This window comes from Myodes glareolus, chromosome 3 (genome assembly GCF_982192425.1).
Source record: "Myodes glareolus chromosome 3, mMyoGla1.1, whole genome shotgun sequence".
In the NCBI taxonomy this organism is placed as follows: Eukaryota; Metazoa; Chordata; class Mammalia; order Rodentia; family Cricetidae; genus Myodes; species Myodes glareolus.
This window is the reverse complement of record NC_142028.1, coordinates 72362851-72386603: the sequence shown is the minus strand read 5'-3', so window position 1 is coordinate 72386603 and position 23753 is coordinate 72362851. Positions and strand designations below refer to the sequence as shown.

General features: G+C 52.7%; 1 protein-coding gene across 2 annotated transcripts in view; it reads right to left on the bottom strand.

The window, feature by feature from the left end:
* Positions 1 to 12680, bottom strand: part of Kcnq4 (potassium voltage-gated channel subfamily Q member 4) — a 52576-nt gene extending 39896 nt beyond the window's left edge. For both annotated transcript variants that reach the window (XM_048434046.3, XM_085686515.2), the window contains exon 1: positions 12274 to 12680. In XM_048434046.3, the coding sequence (XP_048290003.3) occupies positions 12274 to 12587 (314 nt within the window). In that variant the 5' untranslated portion in view covers positions 12588 to 12680. The remainder of the gene's footprint in view (positions 1 to 12273) is intronic.
* Positions 12681 to 23753: the final 11073 nt, after the last annotated feature.

Here is a 23753-nt window from a genome sequence, read left to right as displayed (position 1 = left end):
GTGTGTCTGTGGACCAGCACGTGGGAGAGGGGACCTCCTTTTCAGTACAATGGGAAATCTACCCAGAACTAACCAGAGAGGACTCTAGTCCTGGGGAGGCGCTGTAGGAAGGCTGTCCTTACGACTGTCAGAGATGACTTAGACTCTCACACTGAGCCTCAGCCCTGGTCTGGGCCTAACTGCTGATTTACGTTTAGTCTTTGTCCAGTTTGGAGCCATGTTTTCTCCTTTAGTAGAATGGCAGAGGGAGGTGTTGGGGGGGGGTGGACAACTGGAGAGACTGCCCTTTAAGCTGTAAGACAGGAGGGAAAGGGAGCTAGCCCCTGCCTCTTTCTCCAGACTACACCATCACTGTCTCAGACAATCCTGGCAGGTTCCCACAGGGCCCTTCTAGACCACTCCTCTGGGGACACCCACAGACCCCAATCTCAAACCCTCTGGCCCTTTCTAACCAATCTCTGGACCTGCTCTCACTCTTCCTGCTTCCCAGTACACCCCAGCTTTGCTGCCTCTCCCAGGGCTGGGTTTGCATACATGCCTAGAGCTTTCCCTACAGGCAAAGTTCCCAGGGCTGCAGGCCAGGCAGGGACAGCCAGGCCCAAGACAGAGTTATTGGCAGCAGTGGAAGGGTGCTCTGAGATATGGGTGAGCAATTGGGATGGCATCCTGGGGTCCCTTTCAGAGTCCCTTTTCCACTGGGGTCCTAGTCAGTCCCAGAAAGGCATTTCTAACAGAATTCTGCTTGTCACGCCCACACTCGGTGCCTTTCCACGTCTTCTCCAGGAAGCTGCCGCCACCCAGCAAGCACTGTCCCCACCAAACCAGACACAGCTTAAGTCCTAGTCTATTCTCTGGACACCATGCGAAGATCCTTGTGTTCTGATGTCTTGCTGTCTTATGCACGGGCCTCACCTCTGGCCCCTGGCCTGCACTAGGCCCTCTGCCTGGCTCCTGCGCTCACTGGTCTTTTCTGTTTCAGTGTGAGCTGCCTCCTCCAGAAGGGCTTCCCTGCCAGGTTTGGTTTGAGGATCTGAAGTACCTAGGGACAGTGGCACTTATCACCCAGTATAGAGACCCATCTATATCCATGTCCCCCAGGGAACAGGGCATGGGTCCTGATTCACTGCTCTGTCCTCAGCTTCCTGTGTAGCCCCCCACAGTGCGCCCCCCCACTGCCAATGACATCCTGGATGAGAGCAGGAGAACAAAGGGGAAGGAATGAGTCCCAAGTAAATGGGGTGGGAGCAGTGTCCTCGATGGCTGAAGTGTTATTGAGGACAGTCTCCCTGAGGAGCAGGTGCTGCTGGGATGAGGAAGGTTCACAAGATCACAGCCTCCAAAGCTGAACTTCAGGGTGTGGGTCCTGGCCCTGCTACTAACACCCAGGCACGTGACTTAACTAACATCTTTGGGTCTCAATCCTCATCTGAAAAATGGGCCCAGTGGCAGGACTTACTTCACAGGGCTTTTGAGAGGCAAGTTCTCACAGCAGCGTCAGTCTGGCCTTTGGTAAGCACTCAATAAACACCCGCTATTATTATCTTTACTGTTACTGAGAGCTAGGGCAGGGGGAGGAGCTTCAGGAAGGGTGGTGTTGCTCCTTGCCGTCCACTTGCCTTCCTACTGCAAGCCTGACCTACAGCAGCCATGCACAAGGCTCCTACCCAGACACGGACCTGCAGCAGCCATGCACAAGGCTCCTACCCAGACACGGACCTGCAGCATCCATGCACAAGGCTCCTACCCAGACACGGACCTGCAGCAGCCATGCACAAGGCTCCTACCCAGACACGGACCTGCAGCATCCATGCACAAGGCTCCTACTCAGACACGGACCTGCAGCAGCCATGCACAAGGCTCCTACCCAGACACGGACCTGCAGCATCCATGCACAAGGCTCCTACCCAGACACGGACCTGCAGCATCCATGCACAAGGCTCCTACCCAGACACGGACCTGCAGCAGCCATGCACAAGGCTCCTACCCAGACACGGACCTGCAGCATCCATGCACAAGGCTCTTACCCAGACATGGACCTGCAGCAGCCATGCACAAGGCTCCTACTCAGACACGGACCTGCAGCATCCATGCACAAGGCTCCTACCCAGACACGGACCTGCAGCATCCATGCACAAGGCTCTTACCCAGACATGGGCCTGCAGCAGCCATGCACAAGGCTCCTACTCAGACACGGACCTGCAGCATTCATGCACAAGGCTGCAGCCATGCAAAAGGCTCCTACTCAGACACGGACTTGCAGCAGCCATGCACAAGGCTCCTACTCAGACACAGACCTGCAGCATTCATGCACAAGGCTGCAGCCATGCAAAAGGCTCCTACTCAGACACAAACTTGCAGCAGCCACACACAAGGCTCCTACCCAGACACAGCGCAGGGTCCCTGCACACTTAGACTCTCTAGACACTCTCAGTGTGGACTGAATCTAGAAAATTCTCATCCTTCAGACACTCACCTCTTCCTGCCACTTCCTCTTATCGTGACAAGGGCTTGTGCTTAACCCACGAGCTGCAGCTTCCCTTTCTAAACAATGTGCACAATGACTTACCTACCGTATAGTGATCTTGGGTGTTCATAAATTACTATGTGGAAACCAATTAACACAATTCCTGTTACAGATCAGGCGAAGATCTTATTACTAAATATGGACTCTGAGGACCTCAGCCTGGCGCATCTCTGAGCTGTGGTCCAGGGCTCCCCAAGAAAGGAACTGCCAGCCCGATTAATCTGTTCTTACAGGGCCAATCTGGTCCTCCATGACTGTTTCTCAGGGCTCAAACTAGAGTCAGTAAGAGAGAGATGAGGACTTCAAAGCTCCAGGGAAGTAGGAGCCTGTGATGGAAAGATAAAAATAAGAAAACCAGCCAGGCGGTGGTGGTGCATACCTTTAATCCCAGCACTTGGGAGGTGCAGGGAGGTGGATCTCTGTGAGTTTGAGACCAGCCTGGTCTGCAAAGTGAATTCCAGGACAGGCTCCAAAGCTACACAGAGAAACCCTGTCAGAAAATAAATAAATAGAAAAAAAGAAAGCCAGCATATTGCCCTGCTCTTCAGAACAACTTCATGATTCACCAAAACTTCAACCAGCAGACAGCCCTGAGAAGTGGGCGGGAGCATCCTGGGGTGGAAAGAGGCTAGTGCCTCCATGAGGCTGGACCTGCCTGCTGCTACACAGGACGCAGGTGCAGGGACCAAACGCAGACTGGAAACCACTGGTCCAGTGTTTAAGGCCAGTCTTAGGAAACAGCTCTGGGCAGAGCCTGAGGGCAGGACCTGGGGCTCCTCTGCTCCCTAAACCTTCCAGCTATAAGGTCTCTTCCAGCTCCTCTGACCTCCATTGCTCAGGAGCCAGGACAGGGTTCCAACTCTTGTGGATTTCATGTTTTGGCCAGATTTCTAAAAACACTTTAGGGACTGTGTAAGGCTGTCAACTTTTTATTTTGCCAAGTAAGGACAAATTTTAAAACCCTGCCCTATTACTTCACAGAAGAAAGCATATAGCCTATAGCCTCAGACTTTATGGCAGGCTTTGAAATGGGCTTCGTTTAGCTTAATGAAAAAAAAAATCACCACGATGTCCTTATTTTCCCCAGTTTTTCCCTTGGCCACTGAAAGCCACCCTGAGGTCTGCTTTTGCATCTGAGAACTGCTTGGTGCTTGAGGGTCTCACATGGATGGTTTTGAATTCTGGCTCTGCCACAGCCAGGCTGTACGACTTGGTGTGCCTCCATGTCCTGTCAGCAACTGTGTCGGGCACCAGGGTTGGCAGCCTGTGTCAGCAGAGCAGCAGATCAGGAAGCACTGAGGGTCCCCTCCCTCATCTGCCCTGCTGATAGCTTCCATGGGCCAAAGGACAGGGGCCCCCATTATAGCTTAGTGACCAACGGCCCTGGCGAACCTGTGGCAAAGGGACCCAGTAATCCTGCCTCAAAACCTTCAACCTAACTATTCCTGTCTGTCGGAGGCCTGTGCTCAGGATAAAGGCAGAACTGAGCTTCCAGAGAGAAAGGGCCAATAGGTCCTTTCTCCACTTCTCTCTAGTGGGCAAAGCCCTTCTCCTCTTTAAAACCTGGCTGGCGTCATTCTCTTGTGCATGGACAGTAACTCATTCCCAAATGGGAGCCACACACTGTGCTCAGCCCTCCATACTCACGTCTGACAGCGCATCAAGGAAGAACCAAGAACACCTGGGGCAAGGAGTTCAACTCTGGGGCCACCGCAGGGTAGGCAGTGGAGCCTGAAGTAGAGTGGGCAGAGAATGTTTCCAAGAAGAGGCAATGTTCAAACTGGGCCTTGAGGGGTGCATAGGAGTTAGCGACACAGCAGTGGACATGAGAGAGGAGTAAGGGACCCGCCTCAGGAAAAGTACACGGAACATTTAACAGCACATGTGGGTCACTTCCAAGAGAAGGCACAGAGAGCGTCTGTGGGAAGAACTTCCTGGGGTCTGGAGGTATGCAAGCCACTGGACCCAAGGAGGACCATTTTAAGATGTTTACTATCTGGGTACTGTCTGCGGGTTCAGGGATAAAACCCTGAAGGCAAAACTGTCCTCTAAAAGGCAACATAAAGTAGCAGGATTCGGAACCCACCATGAAACGGGGAGGAAGACAAAAGTTCAGAATTCAAAGACAGGAAGAGAGGGCAGAGGGAAGAGGCAGGAGGCATGAGCCATCCTCCGAGTCCCCAGCAAAGAGGTGGGGGCTAGGGGAAGCTTGTCTAGCTGCATAAGGTTCTGAGTTCATTGGCCTGCATCCTGGGGGGGGGGCAGGAAATAGGTAAGAGGGCCCCTAAACTCAGACCCTTACTAAGGCAGAACAGCAGACAGCTAAGAACGTGGTCCCGGGAGTCTTGTTCTGGATTCAAATGTTGTGCCTATCACTTTTCAGCCATGCTGTTGTTGGACAAGTCATTGAACTTCTTTCATGTGTTTGGGCTTTGTTTATTTGTTGTTTGTTTTTAGACCGGGTCTCACTATGTAAGTCTGGCGGTCCTAGAACTCACTCTGTAGACCAGGCTGGCCTCAAACTCAGAGAGATCAGCCTGCCTCGGCCTCCCGAGTGCTGGGATCAAAGGCGTGAGCCTCCAGGACTGGCTGTCATTGAACTTCTTAATGCCTCAATCTCTATGTGTGTTTGTGTGTGCTAAGTGCTTGTGCGGTGGGGGCTGGGAATATAGCTCTGTGACAGAGGGCTTGCCTAGCATGCGCAAGGTCCTGGGTTAGAGCTCTAGCCCCACCACAAAAAACAGTGCCAGATGTGGTGATCCCAGCACACACACACACACCACCACCACCACCACCACCACCACCACCACCACCAAAGATAAGAGAGCCTGAAGGGATGCTGACACATTTACTCAGTCTTCCTCCATTCCTAGGTTACGCACCCTTCCTCCTCCTTCTGCTGGACCAAGGGTCCCCGCTTCCTCCCCATCCCACTTCTCCCACTGAGTGGCCTCCAAACCGGCTGGCAGAAGAGATGAGTGAATGTATTGATGGGCTGCCCCTTCCCTGGGGATATATGGCACACACCATGACAAAATCTGTTGAGCTGTGTGCTGGGCCATCAGATCCTGTCTCCTAACTTCATTTCCTCACCTGAGAAATGAGGCTATGTATCTGCCGTAGATTTGAGGCCTCTGGAGCCGAGGTCTCCGCTCCTGTGCTCTGGAGCAAGGATGGACTAGACAAAGAAGCTCCGCAGTGTCCCCCCACCTCAAGGAGGATGCTCCCTGGGGCTCCAGACTGCACCTGGGCGGGGGTTGCCCCTCCTGTAGAGGGTGGCAATTGGGCCCAGATGGGCCAGAGCAGAAGCATCTGGATTGTGCTGACAAAGCCACTCTTTCTTGCCCTTCTTCTCTCCCTACCTCCCCCCAATTCCCAGAGACAGCCAAGCCCAGCAAAAAATAAACGCAAAAGCAGAGACCTGGACACTCCAGGGAGGGGCTGTAAGAAAGGAAGGGCCAGGGAGATGCAGTGGAGACCCCCTCCCTTACTCCGGAGCTTTCAGGTGTTGATCTTATGTCCTTTCCGATGTTGGGCTCACAGGAAGCAGGATCTAGCCTCTGTTCTCCATGCTGGGGGGGGGGGGGGTGTTGTTCCTTTGCCTGATGAGGATGATTAGAATAAATCATGTTCAATTCAGCTAGACAGGGTTTCCCACAGTTTGGAAAGTGTATTCCACAGATTCTCATTTGGCAGTCCTTCTTGCTATCTGCCTTCCATCCCTTTGGTTTCTGTGAGAACCAAGATCTATCATCTCCAGTAAGTTTGTTCCTATGCCAGCAGCCTGGACCAGGGGTCTGAGGAGTCAGATGGCTTCCCTCCAGCCCTTAGGCTAGAGACCGCGGACCACCGACCATTCCCGATTCTCCATGGAGGGAGAGGGAGGAATGACTGTGCTCTCCGCTCTCTTTGCCTGCCTCCCTCAGGTGCTGCCCATGGATTCTTAGCCCAATTAGTCTGCTGCCTGGGGCTGTACCCCTGCTCCTCACCCCCAGGTGCCAAGCTCCAGGGCACACAGATCCTGCCTTGGGGACAGAGTTGCCCAGTCTGCCTGGAGTCTTGGGGGGTTCCATTAGGGTTCCAGAGATCAGACTATACCTTCTCCCCAGTCCCACGAAGCCTCCAGGTGATTGGCAACCTCGTGGGTATCCTCTAGATGTACCTGTCTTCTGAAGGGCCCTAGCAGAAGGCATTAGAGATGCCCCTCTCCCATCCCAACTCTTGAGTCAGCAGCCCCTCTCCGTGGGCACAGCTCTGTGATTGCGATTCTGAGTAAGTGGGTCCTCTTTCCTGCTAAGCCTATCTGGCAGAAGAGGGCATGAGGCTGAGGATTAGAGTGGATTGGGATGGGCATCTTCCCATGATGGGTCCCTGGGTTCCAAGGCCACTGGTACTGTGTCCCTTTCTGGCTGTGTCCACTAACAGGGGGTGGGGAGGGAGAGGCAAGAACCATGAAGCCCAAAGCTCGGCTGTACATTGGCACTCTTGAAGTGGAGACAGACACACTCACACCCACAGAGCCAGAACCCCAGGCCCCAGGGGGCTTAGAGATCAGTGTTCTTAGAGACTGTTGTTCCCCAGGCAGCTTCCCCGTAGCCTACACCACACCCTATCTGCTCTGCAAGGCTCTGGTTCCCCAAGTCTGGCAAAGCGGACTGATGTCATTTGTGACACAAAGGAAGATCCCATAAGCAGCCCAGAGACTCAGGTTAGTGACTCCAGTAACTAGCTGGGTGACGTCCCCTACTCAGTGGGAAGTGAAGATGACTGTGCCCTGACACAGTCACTGTGAGGCCTGAAGGATACAGGAAGGAGCTTGGAGGGAGAGGCACTGACTCCATCTGAGGCAGGAGAGCATGAGTCTAGGACTTTTGAGGCTAGCCTGGGCTACAGAGGGAGATTCATCCTGGAAAAGAAAAGGAGCTCAGATGGACCTGGAGGATGTTCCCCAGAAGTCACAAAGTTCCAGGCTCCCAGAAGACACACCAGTGACAAAGGCAATGGTGCCCCTACTACCTCTTCAGCCCGCACACCCCCCCCACGAGCCCAGGACCCCCGTCAGGCCTGCCATCAGAAGCACAGACAAGGGCGATGGCTAACTCATGCCTGGCACAGCGTTGGCTGCTCTCCTTCCTCAGCCCTGACCACCCAGAAGGCAGCTGTGATTCCCACTGTCCAGACTGGAATGCCCGGCGGAGCTCAGAGACTAAGGACACTTTCAGGACAGCTAAGGGCAGCAGCAGAAACAATCCCTGTCTGTCAGACGGAGCCCACAGTCCTATGTCCCCACTCTTATGTGTGATTAGCTCTGGGGAACTGAAAAGCGCCCCCTTTCCCTCCAATCCTCAATGTCCATAGCAGAGCTGTCCAAGTCTGGCACTGAGGAGAACCGGAGTAGGCAAAGTTCCTCCCAGGGATCCTTCGGGGCAGGCCCAAGAGTCTCCTCCCCCTGTTCCTGGGGTCACTTCAGTGACTCTGATGGCTCAGAGAACTTTAAATTAATCACCCACTCAAAGTGCTGCCACCAGCCAAAGAATAACCACCTCCTCGAGCATGTCTGACTCCAAGATCGTGTGGCTATGGGCTTCTTCAGCAGTGGGATCTGCAGTCAGATATCCAGCAAGGCTTCCTCAACGGGAAGAAATGTGCTAGAGATAGACCTAACCCAGAACTCCAGAAGTGGGGAGCAGCAGGTGCCAGGGAAAGCGATGGTCTTCACCCCCCCACACACACACTGCAAAAGAAAAACAGAAAGAAAACAGAAGAAAAAGAAAAACAGAAGCACAAAATTGCCACGGGTCACACACTCTAAGTCATTCCCAGTCACAGCGCGAAGGTGTTGGAGCATCAGGTTTCTGCAGTGCTGTCTGGGAGGCTAAGTGTGACCTTGGAGGGGAGTGTGTCCCGTTCTGTGCCTGGGTATACACAGTCACACTGCAGGGTTGGGCAAAGCGGCTCAGGGGGCCTTAAGGCAGGAGTCCCAGCCAGTCCCACTGAATGACATAGTCCCCAGGCTGACCAGGGGTAGCCTGAAGCCCTAGGAAAGCAGAGGCAGAAACAGCATGAAGGCAGTCACCCTGGTCTATCCTGGCCCTGCTGTCCGTCTCTGATGCTGCATGGGCCACCTGTGACATCTGTGGGCTGTGGTGAGCTTGACTGCCCTGGGAGCAGCCGAATACTTTCCACTCAAGTCTATAAAATCTTGTCACTCTCCCCTGGCTGCTGGCGTGCGCTGCTCTGGAGGGGCCTGATGCAGCTGGGGATAACAGCTCTGGGTTGAGGCTTTTCCTTGTGAACTATATGACCTTTCTTTCCTGGGATTCACTTTCCTAGTCTGGCAGCTGGGGAGGAGAACAGGGCCCAACCTCGTCAAGCTGGGAAGGGTGAGCGTCCACACAAAGTCAGAAATCTCCGTTCAGACACCAAGGGTCACATCAGGTGACCTCAGAAAGCAGAGGGATGGTTCTGGATAGGGAGTGTGGATGGAAGGTCTGGCCTCCCTGCATCTGCTACTGATTTGCCACATGATTTTGGTCTCCAGGGCCTTAGTTTTCTCAGAGGCAGAATGGGGCAGTGAGACTGTGGGTGAGAACCGGCCCGGTCTGGGTGTCCCGTGTGGGGATAACATTTAGTCCAGGGCTGTCTCACAGGCTTGGCATAGAAGGTTGGGGTGGGGTACTCCAGGGTTAGGAATGAACAGTCCCCAGAAGCCGTGGCCACCTCCTCCCCTCCCCATTCCCACAGCTTCTGACCCCAGGGACAAGGCTGAGGGAGGATGTTTACAGAGCCTTAAACCTTCACTTAGAGAAGTTTGCTGGGGGCTGGGAGCAAGGGTTGAGTGGTGAGAATGTCACAGTGGCCGGGGAGGCGCAGTGAGATTGGGGGGAAGGAGGGCTCTGTTGTAGCCCCTAGTAGGCTGGGGTTCCGCAGGTTCTCGTGTGGTCTGGAGAGTACCACAGGGAGTGGGTCTGTCCTAGGAGCTCAGTAGAGAGGGCTTCACAGAGCACAGAGAACAAGGAGGGTGGAGAAGCACACCAGTGCACAGGGCACTAGGGTGAAAGGGCAGAGTAGCAGGACAGAAAGAGTGGAGAAGGGTCCGGTGATCTGTACAAGCAGGAAACAGGACAGGCACTGTTCATCTCCCAGGGGCACAGCTGAGAGCAAGAGAAGCCGACTTCACTCCCAGGTGCCAGGGACAGTGCGGGTCCTGGGAAGCCAGTTGGCAGGCGAGGGAGGTGTCTCAGCCCCCTCCTTCCCAAGTCCTGTCTCCTGGCTCTTCTGTGGGAACCCCATCACACTGGTTCAGGTCTCTGAAAACAGGTCCTAACTGATGCTACGCATGGAACCCCCCTCCCTCCGCAACTTGGAGAGTGTGGGAGTTAAGCCAGAAATGCAGTTCTTGACAAGAACACAAGACCCTACTGTGGAGAGGCTGAGAAACTCCATGTCTGGACCCCATAGAGAACAGGAGAAACTCCTGTGTCAGCTCCTTCCCAACCCCCGACCCCAGCACCCATTCTTCCCACTCAGCCCCTAGCAGTTCACCCGATTCTTTCCCACCCATTAGTCCATCCATGAAGAAAGTCCAAACTGTGGGACTTCTGCTCTGATGACCTACAATCTAAAGCTCAGAGAGACTCTAAAGCTAACACACTATCACACAGCACTTGATCGGTAGGGGCTTCTGGCATTTCGGTCTCCCTGACCTCCATGATCCATAGCCAATTCCCTGAGATCCTTAAATATCCAGACACTGTCACGCCATGTTTCTCCCTCTAGAGCGCCAAGGAATGCCTCCACCCTGGGCTCCTAGACACAAGTGTTCAGGACATAGGTGCCTCTAGCCAGGGCATTCCTGGCATCCGGAAAGGGCCGGATGTGGGGCAAAGGTGTCGTCAGATTTAGCTCCTGGGAGGAAGAGGAGGCCCCTCCAAGGAGTCATGGTAGTGGCTGGTCTGTGTTAGGTTGCTTCCATCTCCAGTGACTGTTCTGGGGACCAAGGGACCAGGCATGTAGGTTGAGGAACCAAGCTCAGAGCCAACTGAGGTCTCCAGGCTCAGCGCTGGTTTGGAAAAGTCACCTCCAGTGAAGAAACTCTGGAAGGCACATCTGTGGTCTGTGTCTTATCCTTTACACACACACACACACACCACCACCACCACCACTACCACCACCACCACCAGGGCTGTACCTCTAGCTCTGGTGCATCCATCACATTCAGTGGGCACCAGAACCCCTAACCCACCAGCACTGAACTATACCACTCCACTGAGTCTCTACATCCAACAGATGCTCATCCAGTTGTTTTGGGGGTACACTGAGATGTGGGCTGCCCCTGATCATTGACCTGGACCCAAAACCTGACCTTACATCTTGCAGGAAGTCAGAGTTGCCACCTCTACATACTATGGTCAATAGAAAGTCCCCTTCCTCTCTATTCTTCCTTGTGCCAGTTTCCGCTCCCCGAGGTTCTGTGGCCCCCATTCTCGTGGGGCAGAGGCAGGTGAGCATACACCAGTGGGGCAAGAAAAGCCAAGCAAAAGGGTGGCCAGGCAGGTGGACAGGTAGATAGACAGATGATAGACACAGAGGCATCGAAATAAATAACTGGATAGGCCCACATAGCATGGACACAGACCAACAGAAAGGCTGTGGGACAGACAGGCTAATACACACACAAGAGGAAACTGAAGTCTAGCAGAGGGACACACAGACAGTTTGTGAAGTGGCCAGTAGGTGGACAAAGTAGGCAGCCCAGGAGACCCTAAGGCTGTCAGTAGTAAGAGGATTTAAGAGCAGCACACTGTCCCTCCAGGGCACTCCTAAGCATCCCAGCGCCAGGCCCAGCCCATTAACCGATATGTCCTGGGCCTCTCATGTTCCTGGCTGGGCCAGGCCTTCCCCTAAGACCGCCTAACGAGCTGCCAAAATTCGCTCTTTACATCCAAGAGGGGTCAGTGTTTTGAAAGTTGTAGGAGCCTGCTGAGGGAAGGAGGGGCCCCACAGCGTCACTGTTTCCAAACATACCCCTCTCTTCTTTCTTTTTCCCCATGCCCAGAGCCAGGCCTAGTACAGCGGGCCAGCAAAGGAGAGCTGGGCCCAGCCTGCAGGGCAAGGCAGGACAAGACAGGGCAGGGCAGCCAGGGCAGTCAGGGCAGCCTGCTGCCTCCGCTATTTCGAAGTTGAGGGTGCAGGGGAAGGCTAATGAAGACACAGTCAAAGTTGGGAACAGCACACAGGCCTGTCAGGGCCATAGGGACCCTAGACACCTACAATCAGAGGCCAGTCCTAAACTCTGAAGCGGGAAATCTCCAAGGGGACCAGGTGGGAGCCCAGCATGGCTACTGAGCCTGAGAAGAGATGGCAGGAAAATGTGGGGGCTAGGGGACACAGTTGTGGGGACGTGAAGAAAAGAAGAGCTCCACTTTAGTGGCTTTGCAGACTTGGTAGAGCAGAGAGCAAGAAGCTGAAAGCCCAGAGTAGCTGGGACAGAACAATGGGGTTCTGCGATCAGGATGAAAGTAAGAAAGGAGGGAGAAAAGGTCAGACGCGAGGGCAGCAGGGGTCAGCGCTGAGAGATCAAGGGTTAGGGCCAAGTTGGGGGACCAAATAGGGGGCTCAGGTACGAAAGGGAGGGCTGAGGGACTGCCGCGGGGCAGGGGCAGGAGGTGGAGCCAGCGGGGACGGCGGTCCCTCAAGGAGCCCGCTCACGCGGGGCACGCGAAGGGGCACTGGGTTCCCCAACTTACATGAAGACGTGGTAGACGAAGGCCCAGCCGCGGGGCCGCTCCAGCACGTTGTAGACCCAGTTCTGCAGGCGGCGGTAGCGCTTGTGCGCGGCGGAGGAGCGCTGGCCGCAGGCGGAGCCCGAGCCCGAGCCCGGCCCAGGGAGGGGCGCGCCCGGCGGCAGGGGGCTGCCCAGAAGGCCGAGGCGACGCGGAGAGCCGCCCCCGCCCGCCTCGCCCTGTTCGCTCTGCACGGCGGTGAGCGCCACCAGCTCGGCGCGGGGGGCGTCCCCAGGCGGGGGGCCCAGGCCGAGGCGGCGCGAGGGGGCCTCGGCCATGGGCGGCGCCGGGCAGGGGGCCGGGGCGTTGCGGGGCGGGGGCGCACTCGGGCCGCTCAGAGGCGCATGGCTCGAACCCCGGGCCGGCGAGGCGACCCTGGGCGCGCACGCGGGCGGCGGGGGCTAGGGGCCGGGCCGGGGCCGTGCGGGGACCGGGGGCGGTCGCTCGGAGCCTCGGGGCCGCGGGAGCCCGTACTGACCGCCCGCTTCCCCGGCGACTGGGGCGGCTCTTTCCGACTCCAACTCTCTTATTACGCGCTCCATGCCGCTCGCCTTTCCACCTGCCGCCGGCGCGCCGCTCACATGTCACCCTCCCCCGCCCCGCCCCGCCCCTCCCCCGCCCGCCCCGCGGCCGCCTTCCCAAATCGGGAGGGAGCGAGAGAGGCGAGCGCGGGGAGGGGACCTGCGCCCTACGCGGCGGGGCAGGGCGCGCGGTCCGCTCGGTCGGTGTGTGCTGGCCCCGAGCGCTTGGCGCTGACAACTCGAGGGGCATCGAGGTCGGGCATATACTAGTGGTGGTCCTGGTGGTCGGCGCTGAGGAGGGAGATTGGGACGCCTCGTGCGTGGTTGTGGAAAGTGGGGCGTGGAGTGTGGAGTTGTGGCCGCGGTCTCGCTAGGGACACTCATACTGTACAGTGAAGGTGTGTGTATGTTTGTCCAGAGAAGTGCCTACTTGAGCGCGCTACCAGGCTACCCTGAGTCTGTGTGGGTTCAGTGTGCGTGGATGGATGGATGGATGGATGGATGGATGGATGGATGGACGGACGGGAGTGAAGATGAGTGAGCCGAGCAGTGCGGTGCGACGGGTGGTGTTAGCGAGGTGTGCCTGTCGGGTTGTGCCCTTGGTTTCTTGTACAGGCTGTTTAAAGTTCGCAGAGTGCTGAGTGAGGTTGGGATAGCAGCTGTCGCTTCTCCCGCTGCTACCTGAAGGGCCTGGTGCCCTAACAGCTACCTAGATGTGTGGGGCAGTGTCGCTCACAGCTGGGCCCAGATGCGTCTCTCCTCGAAGTTTCCCTTCTTGTTGATAAAGGAGGAGACCCTAGTTGACCACCCTGAGCTGAGGGGGCGCTCCCCTGATCACAGACCTGCCCTCATCTCCCACTCCATCCCCGCCTCCATGGGAATCCCCCCTCTCCCATTCTATCCAGGGAATCTTGTTTAGGGTAGATAGGAAGTAGAGGAGTAAGCACTGAGCGAATGTTTGGGGGACTGGACAGAGCCCTCCCAAAGGCCTCTAGTATCCCATTGCACTTTTTCTAAGAACAACCCGCTCCAGCACAAGTTCTCAGTGCCTGACCTCCATTTCCAGGTGTGGGCTGGCTGGCCCCTTCCCTTCGCCCTGTGCTAGGTGGTGATTCGGGTTTGCTGACCCTCCTTCCCTCTTCCCCAGCCTAAAGCAGTGGCCAAACCAGCCGCTCCCTCCGCGGGCCCTGCCCCAGGGTGAAGCGCTTCTGCAGCAAACTCTTCCCCGCTCCTCCTCGGGGAGATCTCGGGGGACGTAGCTAGCCGGAGGGGCGGGGGAGGGGGCGGGCTGCTAGCTCGATTCTCAGCTGTCAGCAAAGGCAGCATTGATCTGCCGAGCGTCAGTGGGGGAGAGCAGGAGGGAGGGCTGTGGGCCAGGAAGGCGTGCAGGATCAGAGATCCCCAAGCTAGGCTCGGCAGCCAGCCGTACCCCCAACTCCTAGTGACCTTTCCCCCTCCTGCCCAGTGGGATGCGTTATGAGGTCTGACCTGGATCTCTCCCACTGCTGCTGCTGCTGGGAGAGCACAGGACTTGGTGCCCTCGTGTAGGTCATGGTCTGACCTACTGACGGCTGGAGGGTTCTAGACCTCAGGGCCCCACTACGGATGCAGTGCCAGGGCTAGATGGAGCCATCCTCTCCCTATTACTGAAGCCAGGAGATCCCCCTCCCCATATATGGCATTGCCCTCCTGACTGTAACCAGCAGTACTCCATGAGGGGCCCAGAGTAGGAGTCAAGTCTAGGGTTCAAGCCACACAATGAAAAGTGGCCGCTGGGAGTGGTTTGAGGTTTTGATCTTGGACGCCAGGAACGGAACTTGAATTCAGGTTGCCCCTGTCGGCACTCAGAATATCTAAAATTGGGTCTGTTCCAGGAAATCTGACCCTCTAGTTCAGCATCATCTGTGAACCTATGCCTCTCTTCACATGTAGGGGACTGCTGAGCCTCCTGTCCTCCTTGAGCAGAAAGCTCTCTTCAGATAGGGGGGCCCATCAGCTTTTTCAGGTCATGCTCTAGAGTCCCCCATCAAAGGTTGGAGGAGATAAGGAAAGTGGGGAGACACAGAGTTCTCCCTGAGGTGTGGGGAGGCAGTAATAGGAGGACCTGGCAAAGTTGAACTGTTATGTTGTGGGGTGTGTGTGTGTGTGTAGGAGGCACAAGAGAGAGTCCAGAGAGGACAGGTGGCCACTCTGAGAGTCACTTAGTGGCCTTCCTGTGCCCATCCGGATTCCCAGGACATGACAGAGAGTGGACTTTCCTCACTGCAGCCTTTAGTGACTAAGAGACTTTTCTGAGCAAGCAGCTGTCTCTGGCTGCCAGGTCTGGCCTCCCTGACGGAGGGAGATGGGGGAATGGATGCTGTGACTTCCCACACCCCATCCTTTAGCTCACCCATCTGTCCCCTCCACTCCACCCTCAGCAACTTTCTCACCACTGCCCCAGTTTCTTGGCAACCCAGCCCCTCTGCTCCGTCCAGTTCATCCCCTGCCCCATGTTTCTCCCCGGCTCTGAGTGTCCAGGGCCGTATAAGAACAGGCCAACTCCCTAATCTGCTGTAATCCATCCCTGTCTCCATCATCCATCAATGGAGCAGATATTGATTGAGAGGAAGGGTGGGGAGGGTGAGTGTTCCCATTTGCTGAGCACCAGCTGTGGGCCAGGTCCTATCCTTTACAAAGAATCCAGTCCCGTGCTTTGTGGGAAAAGGACTGAGAGATAGGGAGATGCACCGAAGGATGCACAACCAGGTGGTGACGGGGGACTGTCAATGCCCTGTGCTTTCCCCGCACTGGCATGTGGGCCCTGAGTGCTGAGGTGGGGGAGGAATTGGAGGAGTTGATTCTGGATCTCTAACACTGGCTCCTGCCAGGGGGTAGGATGCCCAGATCTGAAAGGATCAAGTAGCTGGCACCTTGCTTCTGGAGGTTCGGTTCAAGCTTGGTATTGACTCCTGTCATGACCTCAGGACATTTCACGGCTCGAATTCCTTGCTGGAATGGGAGGGCTGGCTTCACTCAGCAGTTTCCAGCCCCTGTCAGCACCAGGAGTCCTTTCTTAACAGACAGAATCATAAGGTGGTCAAGAATGGGGCAGGTGAGGGGCTTCAGACTCCACCCACCTACTTATTTCTCCTCCACCTCTGATTAGTCTCCTTGCACAACTGGCTACACTGTCCAGGTAGTCCTGAATTTATAGCAGTTCACCTGCCCATCGCCCAGTGCTGGGGTTATCAGTGCGTGCTACCTCATTTGACTTTCCCCTGGGTTTTGTTTCTTTTCTTTTTTCTTCTTTCCTTTTCTTCCTTTTTTTAGTTTTTGCTTTTTTTTTTCCAAGACAGTTTCTCTGTAGATTTGGAGACCAGGCCGGCCTTGAACTCACAGTAATCCTCCTGTCTCTACCTCCCAAGTGTGTGCCACCACTGCCTGACTTATCCTGGGTTTTCTTATGGCTGCTGGATTGCTGGAGACTAAGGAGAGAGAAGCTGCCACTAGCAGTGACAAAGGGAGCCTTCTTCGGGACGGGGATGGAGAGGGCTTGGAAAAGAATACTCTTTATCACCTCTGTCTCAGCAAGGCCCCTGCTGTTCCTCTTTCGGCATCTCCCAAACATGCTGGGTTCTCAGAAGGTTCATACCTGTTGGGCAGCCTCAGGCCAGCTGAAGTAGACTTGTCCAGTAGAGCATTAGTGCTCAATAGTCGCATTAGGCTGCTATTAGTGTGTGTGAGTAGGTAGGGTCTGGGATGGGGAAGGTGTTCTAGGGCACAGGGGAGGGAGGAGTGTGGCTAGCAGGGCAGAGGCCTTGAACACCAGACTGAAGAGTCCAGATAGCAGACAGGGGGCCTGAGCTAGTCACAGAGCAGAGCAGGGCTCGAGAGGGCCAGACACAATAATGCATGAAGCCACAGGTCAGCTGGTGTTGTACAAATCGGAGACATGTATCTCACTGGTCAGGTGAGAAGTGGCAGAGGGTGCTCACAGGACAGCAGTATGACATCACTGCCTTTGGGAAGCCACTGAGGGATGTGGAGGCCTCCTTTCTTCTCCCTGTCCAGCCCAGAATAAACGGATTAAGTCACCCAGGGATCAAAAGGACTAGAGAGTGCTAGTGAGTGGATTCTCCTAGACCTGGTGTATCACTCACCTGCTCCTCCCCTAGACCAAGCTTGTCTGGCCAGACAGTTAAGAGCCACAGAAATGGGGGAGGGAGGAGTATCTCTGAGCTCAGCAAAAGCAAATCCCCATTGATCCTAAGCTTGGAGTAGGGCACCTGAAGCAGACAAAAAGGGAGAGGGGGGGTTGCGGAAACAAAGGTAAGAGCCATTCCTAGCTTGCAGGACTCTTCTGTCCTTGAGACTATCTCCTTCCCTAGGTGCAGGAAGGATGGCCACGCAGATGACTATAGTCCTGGGGCCTCCTGGCAGGTCTTTGGTCTCAGCAAGAGTCAAACTGTTGGAGAATACAGAGGAAGGAGGAAGGGCTGTGTTGAGCCACTTTCTGGGGCTCATCTGTTGTCCCCGCTACTCAGGAGGCTGATGCAGGGAGATCACAAGTGCTGGGTTCAAGGACAGGGAGTGTCTTGGTTAGGGTTCCTATTGTTGTGAAGAGACACCATGGCAACTCTTTTTTTTTAAATATTTATTTATTTATTATTTATTATGTATGCAATATTCTGTCTGTGTGTATGTCTGCAGGCCAGAAGAGGGCACCAGACCTCATTACAGATGGTTGTGAGCCACCATGTGGTTGCCGGGAATTGAACTCAGGACCTTTGGAAGAGCAGGCAATGCTCTTAACCACTGAGCCATCTCTCCAGCCCACCATGGCAACTCTTACGGAGGAAAACATTTAATGGTGAAGCTCACAGTTTCAAAGGCTCAGTCCATTATCATCATGGTGGGACAGGGCAGCATGCAGACAAATATGGAGCTGGAGAAGGAGCTGAAGGTTTTATGTCTTGATATTCAGGCAACAGGAAGGGGTCTGAGACATTGGGTGTGGCTTGAGCATATATGAGACACTTCTTCCGACAAGGCCATACCTACTCTAACAAAGCTACACCTGCTAATAGTGCTGCTCCCTTTGGGGGCCATTTGCTCTCAAACCACCAGGCTCCACTCCCTGGCCCCCAAAGCCTTAGTGACATATCATAACGCAAATATGCATTCAGTCCAAGTTCAGAAGTCCCCATAGTCTATAACAGTCACAAACTTAGTTAAAATCTTAAAGTTCAAAGTCTTTTCTGAGATTCATGTGATCACTTAATTGTAATTCCCTGTAAAATCAAAATAAAAAAACAGATCACACACGTCTAACATATAATGGCACAGGATATACATGACCACTCCAAAATGTAGGAGATGGAGCATAGTGAGGAAATAGTGGGTCAAAGAAAGATCAAAAAACTAGCGGGGCAAACTCTAAACTCTGCATCTCTGACGTCAAAGTGCCCTTCAGATCTCCACTCCTTTCAGCTTTGTTGGCTATAATACAACTTTTCTCTCTTGGGCTGGCTCTCCTCTGTTAGCAACTCTCCTTGGCTGCTACCTCATGACTCTGGCAGCTCTACCATTTGGGGGTCTCTGAGACAATCTAGTCCCCTCCTTCACAGTTTCACGTAATGGATTCTCTCAGCCTCCTTGCAGGGACACCTCTAAGACATGCCTGGACTCAGCAATTTTCCTTAGTCTTGGAGGAAGCTTCCATAATGCCTTTCTTCTATCCTTGACTCTAAACCAGAACCATGTGGCCAAAACTGCCAAGTTCTGTGCTTGCTAGGGCTAGAACATGACTTCCTCATTCAGTTACATCTTCACCAGCTTCCTGTTTTCAGTGGCTTCCTCCACAACCTAAGCTTGGCTGTCCTGGAACTGGATCTGTAGACCAGGCTGGCCTTGAACTCGGAAATAAATCAGCCAGCTTCTGCCTCTGGAGTACTGGAATAAAAAGGCATGCCCACCACACCTGGCTCTAAACTTTCCTTTAATTCCATTTCACAAGCTGGAAACTTAACGGAGCAATCTTGCCCTGAGGTCACCACTCTGGCTTTTGCCCCTGTCTAAAGAGTCTGCCTGAGGCTAAAGTGAAGAGTTTTAGATTAATTCCATTGGCAGAGAAATCTCAGAACAGCCTAGTATAGGTTCCATTGTGTGGTTATTAGTGGTAACTCTAATGAGGATTTATAATAAAAAGGAGCAAAGTGGACAAAGTAAATTTTTAAAAAAAATGTAATATCTGAGGAGAAAAGAAGCACCAGGAAGTGGAATGGAGTTAAGTCCTGTATTCAAGGAGATAAACAGATTAAGAAATGGAATAAAAAGAATGATCTTAAGATAACATCCTAAAAGTCTTCTCCTCTGAAACCTCTTAAGCCAGGCACCCACAGTTCAAATCACACCCAGCACCACTGTCTTCCATGCTTCTACCAGTATGGCCCATTGACAGCTTTTCTAATCCACAGTCCCACGGTTCAAAGGTGATCAGGCCTATCACAGCAATACTCCAGTCTCTAGTACCAACTTCTTAGAGTTTCTATTGCTGTGAAGAGACACCATAACCATGGCAACTCTTATAAACGAAAACATTTAATGGTGGTGACTTAGAGTTCAGAGGTTCAGTCTATTATCATCATGGTAGGACATGATGGTGTGCAGGCAGACATGGTACTGAAGAAGGAGCTGAGAGTTTTACATCTTGATATGCAGGCAACAGGAAGTGGTCTGAGACACTGAGCATGACTTGAGCATATATGAGACTTCAAAGCCAACCCCCACAATGACATACTTCCTCCAACACAGCCATACCTACTTCAACAAAGCTACACCTCCTAATAGTGCCACTCTCTTTGGAGGCTATTTTATTTCAAACCAACACACAAAGCTTAGGCAATTTTGTGAGACCTTATCTCTAAATAAAATGTAAAAATAGGCCTGAGGGTGTATTAGTGGTAGACTGCTTGCCTAGCATGTACAAGGATCTGGGTTCAATCCCCAGTACAAACTAACAAATAAACAAATAAAGCAAGCAAGCAGGCTAGCTAACTCTCCTGGCAAAATAAATCTATGTTAGGAGGCAGATTTTGTGAGTAGGAGGGACTGAAGACCTTGAGTGGCAGGGGAGGGGATTCAGATGAGGGATGGCTAATACTTGGTAAGGGAGGTGGGAGTTCAGGGGGTGATGTAGGTGGGTCTTTTATCTATCTGTTGCTTTCATTGGTTAATTAATAAAGAAAACTGCTTGGCCTGATAGGTCAGAGCATAGGTAGTCAGGGAAGACAGAACAGGATTGTGGGAGAAAGAAAGCAGAGGCAAACAGACAATGAAGCTCCGGCCCAAGATGGACATAGGTTAAAATCCTCCTGGTAAGCCACGACCTCGTGGTGGCACACAGATTATTAGATATGGGTTAGTTAAGATGTGAGAGTTAGCCAATAAGAGGCTGGAGATAATGGGCCAGGCAGTGTTTAAAAGAATACAGTTTCCATGTAATTATTTTGGGTAAAGCTAGCCAGGTGGGTGGCTGGAAGCAGCCCACCATTCCTTTTTACAGAATGGCACCCAACATGGTAACTAAATCCACTTAAAAACCTGAGAGGGCTTTTAAAAAAAAAAGATAAAGGAAGAATCAGCATCTATAAAACAAAACCCGAAGGACACCAAGCAGACACAACTATCTAGAATTTTTAAGGCCCCAAAGTCACTGACCTCGAAAAATAACAAACTCAATAGATACATTAGTAAATAGAACTGAAGAAAAGCTAGAACTGGGGAAATCCTTCAGTATGACGCAAGAATAAGGGAATTGAACTCGTGAAAGAAGAACTATCACAGAACAAATGGGTATCTCGGTGTACAGCTCATCACTCAGAAGATACTGAAGGGTGACCAAGCTCTTTCCAGAACTGAAACATGAATTTTCAGTTAGAAGGTCTACGAACTGCCTAAGTAAGTAAGATATTACAAAAAACTACATCTAGATACCTTTTATTCAAAAGTGTAGAATATCAAGAATAAAGAGGAAATTCTAAAAGCCACCAGAGAGAAAAGATTGTTTATCTACAAAGGTCCAATAATTGAATTGACAGTAAACTTCTCATCAGCAACAACAGATGCCAAAAGACAAAAGAGCGTGTCTTTCAGAGTGCTGAGGGCAAAGATTTGGGAACCTTCATTTTCATCTATTGCCAAACTGTCGTTTAAATCAAAAGGCAAAATAGAGACATTTGGACATGTACATTATCTTAGAAAGCTTCTGTCCCATGGACCTCCCCTGAACAAAAGGTACAGGGCCTAAGGGGAGGGGCTAGAAGCTCACACAGGTGCCAAGAGGCTCAATGGAGCCCAGGTCTCCCAGGATGGGTAGGAGACTCTGATATGCAGGGCAGCTAGGACTGTTTGAGATCTTGCCTCAGCACTGGCCAGACAGGAGCCCAGGCCAGCCTGGCCCAGCTCAGATTTTCCCCTCTTGAATGCCAGCCCTGCTGTCTTCTTGTCCCCTCTTTCTGGGCTGTGGTAATAGCATGATACCCAAGCTAGGGGTGATAGCTCTGACCTGGCTCTGGAGCCTTGAAGAGGCCATGTCCAAGCTACTCAGATGACTGGGTACTTGACCACCATAGGGTCTTCTCTCTAGACAGCTTGGATGTCACCTTAGAAAGCCCTAAAGGTGCTGTGGAAAGGGACCAATGGAAGCCAGGTCATGAGGCTGACAGCCAGCTGGTGCCCTTGAGCAATTTCTGAACCTCTTTGTGCCTTGGTTTCTTCCTTATAAAATGGTATAAAATGGGAGAGATTGTTCCCCCCATGATGATGCTGAAATAGAATCAATGTGGTACTCAACTTTCCTGCCCTTTTTTTCTTTTGACTCAGGGTCTCATGTAGCCCAGACTGGCCTCAAACTTGCTGTGTGCACTTCCCATACCCATTTCCACCTTCCAGCTGCTGAAGTTACAGGTGTGCACTATTTGTGCCCAGTTTATGAGCTGTGATAAAACCCAAGGCTTTATACATGTTAGGCAAGTCCTCTCCCCACCAGCCCAGCTGTTTGCCTACATAATAATGTCTTAGAAGGTCCATCTCAGAGGGCCCTGCCTTGCAGACCATCAGTGCTCAGGAAAATAAAAGAAACGCAATGCTACGGTGAGCAGCTGAGAGAGGGCGGATGCGTGTGGGTGCCACAGTCCACAACAGCAGGGACCTCACCTGGCTTGTCTTCAGCTGGACTCAGAATGTCCCAAAGAATATCTGACATAGGCACAGGGTGCCAAAGAAGTCTCTCCTGACAGCTGTGTATGTGAGCTCTAAGAATAGTTTGTAGACGTGGATAAAGGAGCATCGAAAGAGTCCTCGCTGACTCTGCCCAAGGAATTAGAAGTTTCTGAGTGAGAGCCATTTCAATTGGGCTCTGATGGATGTAGAGGAGATCAATATATGAGAAGGGCTTTCCAGGCACTGGGGCCAGCATATTTTGAAAATATGGCTGCAGGTTCAGGAACCGGAACGGTTAGTACGAGAACACTGAGTGCAGTAAGCAGTCAGGGTGAGGCGGGTGTGAAGAAACGAGAGGAGCTATGGAGTACCTTGTATGGAGCTCTGTCAGAAAGTATTTAAACCTAACTACTTACCGTCATACAAAACCCCAAAAAGGGTAGCTTCCAGTCCCACTATTATTCCAGAGGCCCCTCTCTTCAAGGAGTTGGCTGGCGTTTTAGCAGAAACGGGACAGTCATATCGCCTGGAGTTCCTAGAACTCAAACTAAGAGGATGATGGGACTAGGTGACTATGGACTCGGTAAGAGCGGTATGCTGCCCCCTCGTGGCCTTGGCTAACCTGAGCAGCAAGGCATCATCCAGGTCTCACAATCACAGCGGTCTCCAATCTCTCTCTATCCAAGAGCAGCAGCAACAACTTTTTTACTCCATACACTCAGAGGTGGGCCAGAGATCCTGGGGGCTGAGTAAAAGCCAATGTGAGACACTATGTAAAGCTTTCTTCTCTCACACATCCTACCTTCAGACAAGCAACTGGAGATGAGCAGGGGCCTAACCCTACCCCTAATTCAGAATGACCTTGGGCACTGGGCCTTTGATAGGGGCTCTCTGGGGCTGCACCAAAGGGTTTGTTTACATCTGAACAGCCCCTGCTGCAGGACCCTTTAAAGGGAACATGCAGTGCATGCTAGCTAGCTGCACACAGATACTTAGAAAACAAGAATGAAATCTGAGTGAAAGCAGGCTGTAATAGCCAGTACTTGGACATTCAAGAATGAGTGGAAGAGAAGGGGGGTGGGAGAGAGGGCACCAGGAAACAGGATACATACAGCTCCTTTACTGTGGCCAGGCCCCTCTACCTGTTCACTGTTAGGACATCCCACTCAAAGTGTCTGAGCATGGGGCAGGTAGAAAGGCCAGAAGATGCTCCCTTTATAGAGACACTGCTGAATTGTGGGGGTAGGGGATAATGTTTGGGAGTTAGAAGCACATGAAGTCTTCCCCAAGCCTACTCAGTAACAATAGTGTAATCAGTTTATCTCCTCTGGTAAGGGACCTCTACCCAACACCTTCAAACTAGGAAAACAGTTTTGTAAAACCATTACTTCTCTTGCTCATAGTGTGAAAGAATCCCTTTTGTGGTCCTAGCTTTTGGCTCTGGTGGCGAGGAAGCTCAGCACCAAATCACTTAAATTATGTAGGTCTTGATAGCTAGCACATTTGTGTTTCTATTTTTATTGTCCCAATCTCCTATTCAATTGTTTTTTCCTAATTCTAGTTCATTTTATCAGATGTGTACACTTAAGTAAATGAAAACTGAATGACACATTAACGTATCACTAACAGTCTTGCCCATCCAGGAAGTAAAGGGCAGTTAGACCAGACCTGAATGGAACATAAGCCCCGGAACATGGAGTGCGGGAGGTGTGAACCATG